Raw genomic sequence first — 17,815 nt, forward strand, 5'->3', positions numbered from 1 at the left:
GAAATGGAGAGCACAGTAATGCTGTTAATGGGTGATGCAAAGCAATGAGTTTGGGTCTGTTCTTTATTTATCAGAAGACAAGGGTGTGTGACTTTGTGACTTAAGTTTTTTTTCTTTTGTTTTGTTTGTTTGTTTTTTATTCACCCCAAAGCTACAAATATGTTTACTTTACCCTTCCTGAGTGACTTGGGGAAAATGCATCCCCCATATTTTGATGAAATATGACTATTTGAAGCAGAGCTGGTAATGTTTTTTTCTGATGGAAGCATTCATCCCACCTTATGTGTTCAAGGACTGTTGGATATTTGAAAAACTAATCATAAATCCTGTCTTTACAGTTTCTGGCTATGATAAATGGTGCCATTTTTGCGATTTTTAATGAAACATTATTTTTTTTGTTTAACCAGAAAAAACAACTCCTGAGCTTAAAATCTTCTTTTCAAGAGTGCCATGGCCAAAATAGAAAGCTACATAAGTTACTGACAGACAGCACTGAACCAAAATACAAAATCAAAATACACAACTCCAAAACAAACCATATAAAACAAAAAAAAAGAACGCAAAATGAAGTTACTACAAGGAGGAACTAAAAAGTATGTTGATATATGCCCTAAGTAAACCATAAAAGCAAGAGAAAAATAAAACACCAGCTAAGATACACCCTTATATTGACATGTAGAAGCTGACATACAAAAGTCCTGCAACATGCCTTCCATACAGTGGAAGACATATTTTGTTTAAAATAAATATGGTGGTTAAATGAATACAAAATGCAGCCATTTAAAGTTGTATGTTCCTCCCCTAAGTCCAAATGAAAAAACATAAGTCCTTCACTAAGTGTTAAAAAATATTTGACATGTCTCCCTCTATTCCCCTCTCATATATGCCTATTGCAAACAGTCCCTTAGGGAATTTTGTGAATTGCAGTCTCATGTATCTGCCTCTATTATATGAAAAATGAACTTATTTAAGCCTGCTGATTCATATCAGCCCCCAACAATCAGAGCCTGTGATAGTTAAACGTGCATGCTGCTTGTGAAAATTAACAGTCACTTTATGATTTCTACAAATGTGATTCACAAACAAAACATAACACTTGTGACTGAATACGTACACATGCAGATAAAAGTTTCTGCTTCTGTCAGACCTGTTGGTGGCAAAAGGAGCAACAATCCCCCCCCATGAAAAAGAAAAAGGGAGAGCGCCCTCTGCGGGAGAGGCTGTTCGCACTAAGCTCTTGATCCCAAGCATCGCCATATTGACGTCCCAACAACGCTGAGAGGTAATCGTGTTATTTAACCACAAATCGTCGTAGGTTTGGAGCTACCATTGGGTGTTTTATATATGCGGAAAAGATGAGAACAAGTAACACAGCCAAGGAGCCTTTCTACTGCTCGATCACAGTGTTTGTAGGATGTTTTTTCAAGGCGTTGTCAGTCAGTTGCCTCGCCAGCCAGCAGGCTATTCACTCCCCTAGCCTGCTAGCTTAGCACTTTCTAGCTTTAGGAAATATATTTTTCGAAGCCAGTTGTTTAGCTCTATTATAAATTATAATCGCTGTAGTGATCATTTGTCCATTTCGACGCGGGGTGTTTATTTATTTACGTTCCAGTCCCATAATGTGGTCGAAAGCTAGTTGTGACTTTCCAGCCGGCTTTTCCCTCTGCTGTTGACGAGCTAATGCTAACAGCTAGCAGCCCGGCCAGCTGCCCGGCTGCCTTACAGCTAGCTGTTAGCCATTAGCTCCACTGCACTTGTGCAGGCCTTGAGCCACAGAGGGTTTGTGCGTACACTCACCTTTTCATTAAAGTATTTAGCGGGCAAACTGGTTATAACTGAACGAGTTTTAACAGAGATACCGTTTGTCGATTGGGCGCGTATTACAAACCCGTTAATTTACTATAGCCTTACTAGCTGTATCGGCTCACATAGTTTGCTCATGTTTGCCTAATTGACAGCATTGATTTTATTCAACCTACTTTGTGCCTTTTTTTCCGACAGGAGATACTGCCTTGGTGTAGCCCCCAGTGATGACTGTATTGAGCCCTGTACCTCCCGATTAGACTGGTTGGATGCCCCCATTTAACATTCAGGTTTATAATTTCACAATCACACGCCAGCACATTTAACACAAATTATTGAATTTAATTAGATTTTTTTTTTGTTAGTTTCCGTGTAATTTAAATGACATGCGGCTTATTTATGTTACTATGTGTGTTGCCTTCTGCATGAAAGGGCTGTGTAATTTTTTGTCTATACATTTTTCTTTCATAAATAAATGAGAAAACAAACAAACTATAAACCCATATTTATTTGATTTTCATTTCGAAATTCAATAATGTAAAACAAGCCATTTTTTAGTTTTCAGGGTCAGAAATGGAATCTACAGAATAGAACTGCCGCTTAATTTATTTACTCTTATTCAAAAAGGGCAAAATATGCAATGTTTGGGGGTTTAAAAAAAAAAACCTTGTAAATTGTTGTTATTTACCCAAGACACCTTCCACTTTCCAAAAATGAAAAAACACTAGTTTTTTTCTTTGTTTTCTTGGTATTTGTTTTAATAGGAGGAAAAGAAAATTGAACGGCACTTCTATTCCGTACACTCAATTTCTGACCCGGAAAACGAAAAATTACTTGTTTTTTATTTTTGGAATTGAAATGAATATCGAAAAGCTGTTCGTTGGTTGTTGTTGGGGTTTTTTTTCCATTTCTATTTCTAAAAAGAAAATCCAAAAAGGACACTTACTATGAAACATCTGCAGTTTCATTTTAAACTGTCTCATTCAGATCAACATCCTGTGTAACTGGGGAAAACATTTTCAAGTTAAAATGTCTTTTAAGTTTGGATTAGCATTTCTCAGTTCTGCATATCGTGTTGAGCCAATATGAGATATTTGACTTGAATAGGCTAACTGTGTATTTTATGTCTGTATACCCATGTAGCTTTCTTACCATAAAGGCATCTCAACTGCTCCAGTTCAATTCATCCATCACCATCATCCTGGAGGGAACCTCCCAGGTATTGTGTTGCCTCATAAATATATTACCTTATTCACCTTTTTAATTATATGATGTCCTACCTTGAAACCATTTTACATTAACACACAAAATGCTTTTGATTTGAGTCGTTACTCTGCAATGTGCATTTATTTTTGCTGCAGTCGTAAGTAAATCAGTGTTTTCCGATGATTTGTTCTAGGAGATTTAGAGAAGATCCCGTGTAGAATATGTCTGGCCCTGTCCCAAGCCGCTCTCGAGTTTACCCTGATGTAAACACACAGAGACCTCGGGAATACTGGGACTATGAGTCCCATGTTGTTGAATGGGGGTACGGCAAAATTGAATTGTTGGTGCTTTAGCTGTATGTGTTTTGTTTTGCTTTGTTAGGTCTCAGCTTTTTTTTTAACCTGGCTTTTTGTGTTTTTAGGAACCAAGATGACTATCAGCTAGTCAGAAAACTAGGGAGAGGCAAATATAGTGAAGTGTTTGAAGCCATAAACATCACAAACAATGAAAAAGTGGTCGTCAAAATACTGAAGGTATGGAGATAATCAACTCATCATACTAATAATCTGTACATTTTTGCAAATGACTTCTCAGTGGAATGTTTTCGTAATATTTTGCCACCTCAGTGGAGATTTCGTGGGCCTCACAAGACTATCTCTGTTCACAGCCGGTAAAGAAAAAGAAAATCAAGAGAGAAATAAAGATCCTGGAGAATCTTAGGGGTGGCCCAAATATCATCTCACTGTTAGATATCGTCAAGGATCCTGTGGTAATTTTGTTCTCCTTTTCTGCACCGTAAAAATTTAGAACTTAAGGATGTACAAGTTTTCATGTATAAACACACATCTGCATTATTTCTCTCTTTTTCCCCTTTCAGTCCCGAACCCCTGCTCTGGTCTTTGAACATGTGAACAACACAGATTTCAAGGTAAAAAAGCAGCTATTTGTTGTTGTTAAAATAAAATCCTGTCAAATGGCTCATACATGTATTTTATTTTATTTTTATTTTTTTACAGCAATTGTATCAAACCCTATCTGACTTTGACATACGGTCCTACATGTACGAAATCTTAAAGGTAAAAAGCGTCCCTTGGTACATTGAATTTGTTACACTCAGTTTCATAGTCTGCATTGTTTGTTTAATAACTGTCAAAAACACTATATCAAGCCTGGTCTAAATACATGACATACTCAATCTACGATCTTAAGTGTATTTTCTCTTTTTTACCTTATAGGCTCTGGATTACTGCCACAGTATGGGGATTATGCACAGAGATGTCAAGCCACACAACGTAATGATTGATCATGAACACAGAAAGGTATTGTCGCACATGCTGACCATTTTCCACATTTTTTGTCTTCCTTGCAGTGACACCACTTAATCACATTATGAAACATAATCAACTCTATTGTCTTTACTTACAGCTCCGCCTAATCGATTGGGGTTTGGCAGAATTCTACCACCCAAACCAGGAATACAACGTGAGAGTGGCATCCAGGTACTTCAAAGGACCTGAACTGCTGGTAGACTACCAGGTGAGCCTCTCATACACTTTTAACGTAAGTTTAGTGATGCCAGGTTTACACAAGTTGGTCAAAATGGCACTTTGGATATATTGGATATATAGTGTGGAAGATGAGAGAATTGTTTATTTTTCAAATGCAGCTGCGAAGCGGTTCAAGCTTTTTCACCTTTCTATATATATATTTATTTATATATTTATAGATGTATGACTACAGCCTGGACATGTGGAGTTTGGGTTGCATGCTCGCTAGCATGATCTTCAGAAAGGAGCCTTTCTTTCACGGTCATGACAACTACGATCAGGTATGAACCGTCATGTATTCTCAGTGAAGTCTTTTGTGTATGTGGTCAGAAAGCCATGGCCTAAAGAGAACAGTCACCAGGGATGTGTGATTTTTAGCATAGCGTAATACAAAGTATTGTCAGTGTTGCACAGTCAAACCACATTCTTGTCACACTGGACACAGCAGCTCTGCTGGAGCTTTGTGGATTTTGTGTCTTTCTCTCGGCAGTTATTGGGGGAGGGTAGACATTTATTATCAACTTTTGGGGAGTGTGGTGCACTGAAAAGACAATTGTAGGACTGTACCAGTAGGTCGTAACACATTTTGCTACCATGGATGGTGTCATTGGTTTTGTGGGCTCGCCATTCGTACACTTGAACACCAACATAGCATTTCCAATATATTCAATGGTTTTTTTTTGGGCTTGTATTTTTTTAAGCTAATGTTACTCTATAGTTGAAATGGTGTTTCAGTTCAGTTGGTACTACAGTTGCAAGAATTGGTCATTTAGTTTTCAATTATTGAATTAATCATCAACTTATTTTATTGGTTTTGTTTTGGTGTTAATCATTTTGAAAGTAGAAAAAGTGAATTTGAAAGTTTCCTGATTTCTTTACTCTATCACAATAAACTGAATTTCTTTGGATTGTGGACAAAAAAAGACATTTGAGGATGCCATGTTGCACTTGGGAGAGCACTGACTGACTTTTTACCCCCTTACACTTACTCACTGTGCTCACTGATTGAATTAACTATTCCTCTAGTAATCAAGACAAATGGCAGATCATTTTTGAAATCAGTTAAATGTAAGGTTTGCTTAGTAAATTTAGAAAGGTTTGCTATTAACAAAATGTCAAATTTATACTTGTCTAGCTGAAAATTCTAATGTTCAGAAGCGTATGAGGCAATGAAACCTACCATTTACAGGGCAAAATCCACTGGTACAGTTAGGTTTGATAATGAAAAAAAAATATTTTCAGTCCGTTCAAAGACTTAATTTAGCATGCACATTGTTTATTGTGTATTCCTATATCACTAATCTCCCATAATTACAATATGTATATAATCCATACAAGGCCCCTCCCTAATGAGTATACTACTGTTAACTGAATCCATGTCCCTACTCACCCTTCATATGCTTAAAAAAAATGCCCAACAGTACTTTTTTAATGATTAAGTTGTGCGTCTTCTAACTTTCAGCTTGTGCGAATCGCTAAAGTACTCGGCACCGAGGACCTCTACGACTACATTGACAAGTACAACATTGAGTTGGATCCACGGTTCAATGACATTCTCGGAAGGTAACATTTTGTAGCCATTTAACCAGGATAAAGTATCATGGACTAATTTCACCAAGATTTTGGCCAATGAATGCCTCACATTACAGGAACAATTCACCTACAAAAACGACCATTGAAAATCAGTTTGTCATACCACGGAGAAAATTCTTTTTTCTTGCAGGCCTCCATGGAAAATAATCAACATATTGCTTTTTTGATTGATCAGGGACCATGTTTAACGACAGCAACATCTATTTACAAACTCTCACACAACTTTTGCATTATAAACTAAGTTTCATTATCCAGTCGTGGGCTCAGTACTTTGCAAACATGCATTTTTGATAAAACCTTACTGTTAAAAACTGAACAGAAAATGGAATTTGTCTGTGCTCACTTCAAAATCTCTTTAAAGCCAAACTGCAGTACTGCGGTGTTTTAGCATGTGTTTGGGAAGTACTGAGCATACGACTGGATAAAACCCAGATTATACTGTGTGCAAGAGTTTGCAAACAGATGTTTTGATATAGTTATGCTGTTGTGTGGTCCTCAAAAAATCAATATGTTTGCCCGTTTCCATGGAGGTGTGTGACAAAAACAAGGCTTTCTTCAAATTCAGCTTCACACGCCAAAGCTGGTCGATATACAGATGGTCATTTTGTCAGTTAAGTACTCCTTTAATACCGTGTCCCCTGGTTGTTTGTCTATAGACACTCCCGTAAAAGGTGGGAGAGGTTTGTGCACAGTGAGAACCAGCACCTGGTCAGCACAGAGGCTCTAGACTTTCTGGACAAACTGCTGCGTTATGACCATCAAGCCCGCCTCACGGCCAGAGAGGCCATGGATCATCCCTACTTCTGTAAGTTTGTTTCTCCCCATTTTTACCACCCTGTCTGCATCTATTACTTATTGCTTAAGTAAATTGCCTCAAACCAAAATTTAAGCACACTATGTTAAGTGGCTGGATTGTGTCAACACATTTGATTTATGAGGCACTCACGTCCACTTTTTTTTGCAGATCCCATTGTTAAAGATCAGGGAAGAGGGGCCACTCCTGGTGGGATGGCTGCCAGCTCCACACCAGTCAGCTCCTCAAGTATGATGGCCGGTAAGTAATCCTGCTCAGAATTAGACGTTCCTCTAATAATGTGACTATTCAAAGGTTCTGTATGTGACAGTCCGAGCAGAGAATGAAGTAGCCCTTCCTCTGTGTGTGTTGTAAATGTAGCTTCTCTGTGGTTGGTTGTGGTAGCTGTTCCTGCTGTGTGTGCATGTTAGTGCATGTTTGTATTACGGATGTTAACCGTTTACTGTTAATTGGTTACCTGATTTTTGACCGGTTATGCATGGTGGTTATACTGTAGGTTGATTTTGCTAAAGTGACTCTTCAGTTCACTGCATTGTGCACCAGCTAGACTTGATGGGAGGCAGACAGACAGCTAGCCGTGTTGATATACAGAACCATAGTGCCCTTTGCCCACACTCCAGTCTCCATTGGTTACCAGGCCTTGGCCTCTCCGCACTGTGTACCATCCTGGTTGTGCAGGAGCTAGTTAGCTGCGCCCCTCATTGGGCGATTATTGCTAGTAACTGCCTAACCCAACAGTGTTGCTGTGGAAACATGGTTCCCACGTCCCGGTTTTCTTCCAGCTCGCCCCAGTGAGTAAGCGGCTTAATTTTGAGCCACGAAACCCCTTAAGCGTTGTAAACTACATCATCACTGTTAGCTTTGTTAGAAATGTCAGCACGGCTTGTGGTGCTAACATAGATAACAATGATTGAGGGGTTCTGCGGCTCTAAATAAAGACTCTTACTAAATGGGGTGACCTGCTGCGAGACTGGAGGGTGGCCATCATGTTTCTGCGGCAATGTCATCCCGACACTGGGACGACATACCAGAAGTAACTGCAAATGAGTGGTGCCATTAGCCAGCTTCCACATGGCCCGTCTGATAAAGTGCGGAGCAGCCAAGGCCAGCTAAGCCTTAGAGTGGCCAGAGGGCACTATCTTTCAGCATGTTACTGTAGCTCGCTGGCTGCCTTTCAGCAAAGCAAACAGAAAATAAAATAAAAGGGAAGACATTTATCACAAAACATTGCATTTCACCACAGAAAGGATAGCGCTTTGAGATGCAGAGGCAAGGTCACACTGAGTCAATAGAGCTCTGTAATAAAAGGAAGGACCTCTTGTATTGCATGTTATATTGCACTTTTTCTTAAAAATTAAGCAGTTAAAATGAACTGAAACTGAAACCTGTAGTGTATATACCACTGTCTGGTTCTCTCCTGGTTAACACTATAAACTCTGTCAGCATTGTTACGGTTATTAAGCACTGTTGATGGAGTTAGCACTGTTAGCCGCCAGCTCAGCTGCCTCTATGTCAAAAACTGTGTCCAGACAACCCACATCCAATTTTGCATGTAGCCCTTTTACGAAAGTCAGATATCTTACAAGCAGGTGAAGTAAGGTGACAGGCTGCATGTAAAATTTACATCTTCTGTCTGACTTTTTTCGGACTGGGCTACAAATTAGAGATGAAACTTCATTAGAAAATTGTATCAGTCTGTTTTTACTGGCTGCAGTCAGTGTTAAAACATTAGTTTTACATTGTGATGATATGTAAGTAATGACACATTTCAAAATGATTAATAATGAGCCCCGTCTCTCCTAGGCATCACCTCAATGTCCTCCTCACAGCCACTGGCTAACATTGCTGGATCACCCGTCATCTCTGCTCCCAACACCCTGGCCACACAAGTCCCTGCAGCCACCGGGGCTCAACCCTGAAGCCACTTCCTCACCCGTGTTTATGTGTGCTCATGGCCATGTCCTGCCTAGCTCTCACTGCGACCCAGGGCCATGGCTCCCCTTTTTATGTTGAAAATAACAAAGAAGAAGATTTAAATTGCTTTTCACATTCAGTTATATTTTGACACCTGGACTTGACAGAAATGTATTGTTGCACCTGTCAGGATTATTAGAATTAATTTGGGTGTGTTATTTGACAATGCCATTGTCTAGAAACTCTAATAAGATGTAGACATGAAGAGAATGGATAATAAAATTTATTTTGTATGTTCCAAATATACAGTCTTGCTTGAAACTGTTTGATGGGGATCCTGCTGTATTACACTGTGAACCTTGACAAGACTTCACAAAGAGTCAGGAATCTGGTGTGCCCCACCTAACAGTGCTTGCCGGTTGCACACGATGTAATGTGCAGGAGTTGTTGGTGTTTTGAAGTTGTTAGATGCTATAATTCTTTAATTGGACTTTTGTAGATATTCTACAGTTACTGTCAGGTTGCATGCACCCAATGCTGAGTATCACAGGGTCAATAGTTTGCCAATTTTATGTTACTTTCACTTCTATATGTGTATGTATGTGTTCATGTTTGTTTTTTATGAAGTCTCTTACACATGATTTTGATTACATAGACAATTTTGTAACTTTTTGTTTTATGTTGGGAGGAGTCATCACCTACAAAAACAACTTCAAAAATAAACAATTTAAACAGGTTTTGCAGGCGCGACATGTTATTGAGTATACCGTCTGTTGACTCGTCGAATTGGCAAGATTTGAGTGAATTTATAACAGGGGTGTAGTCAGCATATCCCAGAGGACAATTTGTCTTTTTATACTGAATTAATTTTGGCACCAAATGATTTAATGTGTGATCAAAACAAAGTGGATTCCCCGGCTTTCTAGCTGTGTGTTCATTCACAGCTGAACAAAGTGCAACACATTAAATCAATTTTTGCATAGTGTTTTTTAATCTTTTGGATTATGGAGGTATCAAATGTGTTTGTGTATATATTTCTAAAGAGCATCAAAAGAATAAAAGCTGAATGTGTGAGAAGGAGCACTCAACCACATTCAGAGCAAACTTTTTTCTGTAGTGCTGGCCAAAACGGGGCATGCACGCCTCAGACTATATTACACTCCGACTAATTTCAATAAAGTGGAGGATGAGTCTGCATGAGTCACACATGTTCTTTGTTGGAAAAAAAAACAATCAAGGCTAAAAAAACAGACTGCACTGGTTGTTTTCAGATATTAAAGTTTAAGATTACACACGGATGACTCCTGCCATTATGCAAAGGTCCGTTATCAGTTAATGTACAACTCAGTTAAAGTCCATTTAAATGTGCAGTATCTGACAGACACTCATTGACAAGCACTGACCCTCGACTGAGGTCAACATAATTACTTATCTAGCTACTCTCAGCCATGGAAGCATGATGCATTCAGGTGCCTCTCTTAAGTTGGAAATCACAAACGTCTCATCTTCAAGGGTTTTAATTTCCGACAACAAACATTAATGTCTTTGTCCAACATAAATGTCAATTTTATCTCATGAATCGAGACGTACCTATACAGAGCTAATACACAGGGAGGCTACAATACTGGAATTTTTTTTAACTTTGACAATATCTTGAAAAATATCGATTTTTGATACCAAAGGAAAAACTTGACATTAAGGGCACACAATTTTTTTTTTTATTAAAAAATAAATATAACAAAGCTATGACATGACATTAACGACTTTCCTTCTCTTGGTTAGTAGCAGAGAATAGCAGAATGACTGTTGTAAACACCAACAATAAGAGAGTGTGCAGCTGGTATAGATACTGCAGAGAATGTGGAATAAAATCTCTCAAATATTCATAACTGATATGTATGTATGTATATATCAATATTTTTGACAAAACTAGTACTGCAAATGCAAGGTGAAGAAAGGTGGAATGTGCATACCACTTTTCAGGTCAGATGCCAATGATTAAAACTGTAAGATGCCATAACTCACTGAAATATTTGAATATGTACCTAATACAAGATAGAGATGTTAATAAGTGACAACAAAAGCAAACTGTTAAGGGGATAGTTTGGATTTTTTTTGAAGTGAAGTTATATGAGGTACCAACTCACAGTCAATATATAAGGCTACATACAGCAGACACACAATGACACAAACAAATTCTGTAATTGGTACACCCAAAAACAGTGGTAGACCAGAAGCTCTAGTGTTCAGCAAGTTAAAATGACCATTTTTGTCTATGGAGTCTGGTGGCTTTGAAGAGAGTATATGTGGAGCTGAGGTCAGTAACTGTTCCTGCATTGGGGATAAGATAAAACAGTGAAAATACTCCCAATAAAATGTACACTTGATCTGTTGTAGAAGTTTTTAGGTGGGATTTTCTCGGTGGCTATAAAAAACATTTTGCTGCTGGCCCCTATTTACAGCAGTTCATTATTTAGCTTCTGTTGCAGCACTCCTCCAACACACTCCTCCAAACTGGGGGCGTGCTGACATTAACTGTAGATAACACACTGACTATAGATAAGTAGGCTACCTCGTACAACCCCACAAAAATCTGGACTATCCCTTTAAGGAGAGATATGTTTACATATTTCCGACAGTCTTGAAGGCAGCATTACGTTGTGGCACGCCTCGGCTGGAGACAGTAGTCGCGCAGCAGTCAGTCACTAAAGCTGTTTATTCAACTTTGTCTATCACGACTCCAAAATGGGAAAAGTAGTCTTCATCTCAGTTGTAATTGCTGCCTTATCGGCGCTTCTTGGAGAGAGGATTGTTACTTTCAGGTAAAACAGAGAGCAACTCTGCTAGAAACGATAGCCTGCAACTATGTTCCCGCGTTTGATCCCGATTTTTTCTTCTGGAGAACAAAGTTGTTGTTGTTGTTGTTGTTGTTGTTGTTGTTGTTGTTGTTGTTGTAGAAAACACAATGTGACATCTGTGTTGCAAACATTGCAGGAAAAGGTGCCTCGCCTCAAGAGAGCTGGAGCAGAATCACCTCCCCAACTGTGTTGAGCTCAAAAATCTGAGTGAGTAACACCAGAGGAAAATGCCGTCAAGTTTTAGATTCATTTAGCGAATATAAAATTAACTGCGCAACGTTGTCCTGCTTTCAGATCAGGGCTCTGAAGATATAACGATCCTTGGAAACGGGCTTGCCTTTATCAGCACTGTAAGTATTTGAGTTGCAGAGCAGCCAAATTTTCGCCTGTGTGGTCAACAGCAACTAAGAAAAGTGAGCTTTTTACCTGTCGATAAAACCCTCTCTTATCTGATCAGTTTCTTCCAATTTGTCAGTCAGGGACGTTAGTTTTTTATTTTTTTACATTAGTTGTATTGTTATTAATTAGGGCTGCAATTTAAGATTATTTTTATTATCTGCCAATTATTTCCTTCATTAATTAATAAATTGTTTGCTCTACAAATCTATGAAAAAGTCCCATTCAGTTTCTTGGAGTTTGTCTGATAAACAGTCTAAAATCTAAAAGAAATCTAATTCACAGTGACAAAAAACAACAACAGAGAAAAGCAGAAATTTTCCAGAATTAAGAGGCTATTTTGGCATGAGGTTTACATAAAAGATTAATCAGTCATTATTCATTTCTGTCAATTGACCTAAAAATATTTTAATATTTTTTGCAGCTTTATTATTATCATGCAATGTAGCTTACCTAGAACCAGGGATGCAAGTAATGTTGCTGATGTTGCCTTAATGTTGCTGCCTTCTCTTATCAGCAACAGAAATTCTAGTCAGATAAAGATATTATTAAAATTTGTATTATTCTGTGCAAACAAGTTCACACAGTGAAAATGCCATTGTAATAATCAGGCATGTTTCCTAAAGAATACTGTTTAAAGTAAATGTTATTTGTTAAATTTTATTCATTGAGTTGTTGTCATGGAGGATAATGTGTAATGTTCATAACTCACAGTGCTCTTATAAAATACACAATATTTATAAGGACAATGTTTATACCTATAGATTAAATTGTGATAAATTTATATTTAAATGTACTTAGCTGACATGTCTTAAAATGTAAAAAAAAAAAAAAAAAAAAATCAAATAAAAAGTGATTATATAAGGGCACTGGGGAGAAAAAAACTCTTATACAAAGATTATGCCATTCTGACCCCAGGCCTGATCTTTTCTGACCCACTTTGTATTTTTATTATTTATTTATTTTTCATTTGAAGGGTCTGAGGTATCCTGGAATGCCAGTCTCAGATGCGAAAGGAAGGATCTTCACCCTTGATATGACAGATCCTCGGATGAAACCAGTGGAGTTGCGGATGCCAAGAAACTTTGATCTGGAAACTTTCAACCCTCATGGCATCAGTGTATACACCGATCCAAGTGGTAACAGCACCCAGCTCTTATCACACACACACACACACACAAGTCTCAAAAGGATAACACCTTCAGGGCAAACAAATTAGTTGGGTGACTTTCTACTGCTTTTTAAATTTGTAATAATGTTTACATTTATCAACAGATATGCATACAATTGCAACATTTATGTACATTTTACAACAGAAAAAAAAAATCATTGTCAGTTCAGCTGACTGTTTAACTACTGAAGGCAGTTTGTATGGTATTTTTGAATATGTACATGTAGAGCATCCAGAGAAACCTGTTGTTATCGCCTGCTGCTTTATTAACAATAGGTGCCTTTAGGTGTAATGGTTCAAGCTAAGATTCTTGCACCATCTTGGATGTGTCAGTACATTTCAAATGAAATCTACTTCGAATTATGCACAATCAGTACATTTCTCCTTTGCTTGTCAGCACTAAAAAAGTAACAAATATTTATTTCTATGAAACATGCTTTGGCTTCTTTTTTGAGAAAAAATCAAATACAGATGTGATTCTGATGTATTCTTAACCAGAGGAATACTCTTAAGTGTTAGTGTCTATATCTATGGTAGCTTTGATAATCCCTTCTTGTATTTGAAGTCATCCACACCCCTCTACTTTTACACACACACACTTCTTAGTTTGGTTGCCAGTATTTACAATGCCTTCCCTGTTTCTTGTCAGATGACACAATATACCTGTTTGTTGTCAATCATCCTGAACACAAAAGCCAAATAGAGCTGTTCAAATTTGTTGAGGATGACAACTCCCTGGAACATCTGAAAACCATAAAACACGAACTTCTCCACAGGTACAGTATGTTGATATATTTAAATTGCACCTACCATGAACTGCACTTGAGATGTAGCCAGTTTGCAGAAATGTTTGCTGTGGTGCCCTCAGGTAGCCCTCCCTCTGCGCATTTTTTTAACTACCTTTGGGGAAACTCTGCAACATAAGGCATTTATTGCTACCCACAATGTGGACATTGCTTGACAGGAAAGGGTCTAAACAAAGCTCCAAATTTAGGCAACATTTTGGCATGGGAACAACTTGAATGGCAACTTTCAAATGGGTCCCTTGAGCTCTCACCTCAAGATATCTCAAGATACCCATCTCCTCAGCGATGTCTCAGCACATGAGAAAGTTCTGGAATCACTATATTACTACTCTGCGACGGGGGAAGGAACGCTTTGGCTTGTTTTAGTTTCTTTCAACCAATCACAATTGCCCTGGGCGGCACTAAGCACAGAATCCAGTGACAATGCCCTTGCAAAATAGTGTCGGGGGGCAAACACACATTGACAGGGCTAACTGTCAACATCACACAGCTAACATTACCAAATTATTATTAATGGGTTTAACAATAGAGTCTGCTCTTTCAGTATCGGTGTGTGGGAGGTGAGCTGCTTCCTTGACAGCAGCAGTTTAACTGGAGACATTTTGAAAGAGAGGTTCTGACTGGCCACATCAGAAAACAGATCAACATCGAACATTAGGATCCTGCGAGACAGAGTCTGGGTTTTTTCCGTGGTCTGTTCACGAGTTCTTTTACTCATTGTACATCTTTACAATCCACTGACAGAACAAAGCAGGCATGTCTTCCTGCAGGATCCAAGTCTTTGTTAAAGCTTGCCATGTTCAGTGTTTAAGTTGTTAACTTGGAGGTTGCTGTTCTCCATGGCAAAGGTGATATTGAAAATTGCAACACATAAAAAATAGCAGACGGGAACAAGAATGCCAGCCAAAGTATTCGGCCAATGGTAGGGTTATAGCCAAAGTCTTAATCCGGTGAGTCGGTTCCCAGCACATGTTTTGTTCCTCCAATCAATGGGCTCCTTCAAATAAAACTTGTGCATTCATTGTTTTACTGAAATGAATAACCAGCCTATTTTAAGAAGAAGGATCTGCCTAACACACGTATAGATACATAGCACTTTAAAACAGGATTGTTGTGGAGCTCAAAGTGTTAACTGCGCTGGTATTAGTCTACGCACATCAGATAATTAGTAATATTAACCCTGAAATATGGACCAAAGTATAACAGTACGTGATTCCTTAACTCTCCATATTGACATAGTTTTCAACGAGCCTATAAACCTCAACAGCATAACAGACCCCATGATTTTCTTTGGACCCATCAGGCCGTCTCTATGAAACATTTTTGGGGGCATCACTGAATATTTGTTAAACTATCCCATGTTGTTATAATATAGTTATTGAGAAACATATGCATTTTGTGATCGAATATATAATCATTGAAGAAATAACGAAAGTATTTTTTCAATTCTGATTTATCTTTGCAGTGTAAATGACGTTCTTGCAACAGGAGTGGACAGCTTCTATGCAACTAATGATCACTACGTTACCCATGAACACCTAAAAAGTTTGGAGATGCTTCTGGGCCAGGCTTGGACTAATGTAGTGTACTACAGTCCTGAGGAAGTAAAAGTTGTCTCTGAGGGATATTACTTCGCAAATGGCATTAATATCTCACCAGACAAAAGGTGAGGATGTTATACAGGGCTATGCATTTGGTTATTAATATTTCAAATGACTAATTTGTTTCCTTTTTAATATTCTTCTTCCTTTACAGGCATGTATATATGGCAGATTTGTTTGACCACAAAGTACATGTGTTGGAGCGCAAAGAAGACAATACGCTGGTCTCTGTGAAGGTAAATAAATTGAAATAACAGCAATATGATATGCATATTTGATGATCAGTTTTTCCACTGATGAAATTATATGCTTCATCAGCTTTAAACTGTTTATACTTTTGTTTTTATTATACTAATATTATACAATACACCACTAGTGTATACATTTATTCATCTGGGTACATTAGGGCGAGAAAATATGGATAAGATGAATATCATGATATTAATCATCATGATGTTAGTAATATTATGTCCATTATTGTTTGATATGACAGTATGGCTAATGTATGAAGAATTACAGAGACATTTGATCCAAATACATATTTTCCTCTTTCCTGCTATATATTAATCTAGATTTTTTTGGTGATGTGATGCAGTTGTCAACCATAGAGCGCTCCAGCACACAAAAAAAATAATATGAGGAATATTTTATATAGACGTGTGGTTAACTACATTAAATCGTCTAGTTTCAAATCTAAAACAGCCCCGTACTAGAATCCTGGCAAAGTGCCCGAGAACTTTACACCCTGCTTCCTCGTCCAATATATTTGAGAGAAGGCAGACATCTCTGTGGCCGATATCTTCAACATTTTTATTTTGGGGTGAACTGTCCCTTTAAATTTATTTTAAAAAAGTATTAACATCAGTCAATTCAAGTATAAAATCAGATCATGTTAGAATTGTCATTTAACTTAATCAAGACACAAAGATGAATGTCTAATCATAACCTTGTCTGTGACTCCTCCTCAGTCTGTGTCTGTGGGTTCACTCTGTGACAACATTGAAGTGGAACCAGAAACTGGAGACCTGTGGATGGGCTGTCATCCTAATGCATGGAAACTTCTCAGGTTTGACCCTGAGACCCCTGCTGGATCTGAGGTTTGTTTGTTCACTCTGAGATGACAGTAAAATTGTGAAAAACCTGACAGCATAACAAGAACAAATAAAATATAAAATTTTATTTTTGCTTCATCTGCCATATTCTGCTTATCTAATCATTCACCCTGTTATAGTTTTTATCTCATGGTTTTGTTTTCATCAGGTCATCAAAATCCAGAACATTCATTCTGATCAGCCAGTGGTGACTCAGGTTTACGCTGACGACGGCAAAGTGCTCATCGGTTCCTCTGTAGCAGCTCCCTATGAGGGAAAGTTGCTCATTGGCACTGTGTTCCATAAAGCTCTGTGCTGTGATTTGCAGTAAGCAATGACCTGTTAACACATGACTTACCTCTAAGCAAAAGTTCTCACTCAGAAACAGCAATGATGATTTGAATGAAGATAAGCATGAATACTATAGCAGCACTGGTTGTAGAGGAAAAGGCTTGACACTGTTTTACTAGACAGGATCTGATAATAAACCAAGAAATGAGTGCCTGAAGCTCCACTAGGAGGGGCTGGAGAAAGATAGATGGACTTTGTTTACCTGATTTTATAGCAATGAGCCCTGGGTATAAAGGCATATATGAAAGTGGTCTCAGACACCGAAGTTACTAAACTGCCAAGATACTTTAACCACTGTGAAATAAATATGTGGATACAGTATATTCAATCAAATGTATGTATGAACGTATGTATATATGTTTGATTAAATATACTGTATCCACATATTTATTGATATAAATTGAGACAGAATAATTTTATGTTACATTTTTACTTTGTTTAATTGCTTGTTCCATTGCTTCCATGCATTTGAGTGTAAAAAAAAAGCAATAAAGGAGAGATGTGCTGGTTATCATGAAAGGAATATTTTTCACTGGTCACCTGGAGATTTGAGGTCTGAAGAAATGCATTGTTGTCATTGCTTGTCCTATCGCTGTCATGCAGTTTAGTTTAAATAAATCGACAAAGGAGAGTCAGGCTGCAACTAGTTCAATAAATGTGCAAT

At 38.0% G+C, this 17,815-nt stretch overlaps 2 protein-coding genes across 2 annotated transcripts; both read left to right on the forward strand.

The window, feature by feature from the left end:
- Nucleotides 1-3,215: 3,215 nt before the first annotated feature.
- LOC121945993 (casein kinase II subunit alpha-like) lies at nucleotides 3,216-9,613 on the forward strand. Its single transcript, XM_042490384.2, has 12 exons — nucleotides 3,216-3,331; nucleotides 3,431-3,542; nucleotides 3,677-3,778; nucleotides 3,887-3,937; nucleotides 4,026-4,085; nucleotides 4,245-4,328; nucleotides 4,435-4,545; nucleotides 4,736-4,837; nucleotides 6,019-6,119; nucleotides 6,806-6,954; nucleotides 7,114-7,203; nucleotides 8,767-9,613. Exons 1-12 carry the CDS (start codon nucleotides 3,231-3,233, stop codon nucleotides 8,880-8,882), a joined length of 1,179 nt encoding a protein of 392 aa, XP_042346318.1. The 5' UTR covers nucleotides 3,216-3,230; the 3' UTR covers nucleotides 8,883-9,613.
- Nucleotides 9,614-11,512: 1,899 nt separating this feature from the next.
- Nucleotides 11,513-17,670, forward strand: LOC121945606 (serum paraoxonase/arylesterase 2-like). Its single transcript, XM_042489872.2, has 9 exons — nucleotides 11,513-11,699; nucleotides 11,872-11,942; nucleotides 12,030-12,085; nucleotides 13,108-13,270; nucleotides 13,952-14,078; nucleotides 15,574-15,774; nucleotides 15,864-15,945; nucleotides 16,678-16,806; nucleotides 16,970-17,670. The coding sequence occupies exons 1-9, from the start codon at nucleotides 11,623-11,625 to the stop codon at nucleotides 17,129-17,131; spliced, it is 1,068 nt and encodes a 355-aa protein (XP_042345806.2). The 5' UTR covers nucleotides 11,513-11,622; the 3' UTR covers nucleotides 17,132-17,670.
- Nucleotides 17,671-17,815: the final 145 nt, after the last annotated feature.

This window comes from Plectropomus leopardus, chromosome 11, assembly GCF_026936395.1.
Source record: "Plectropomus leopardus strain MGB_pleo_1.0 chromosome 11, ASM2693639v1, whole genome shotgun sequence".
NCBI lineage: Eukaryota > Metazoa > Chordata > Actinopteri > Perciformes > Serranidae > Plectropomus > Plectropomus leopardus.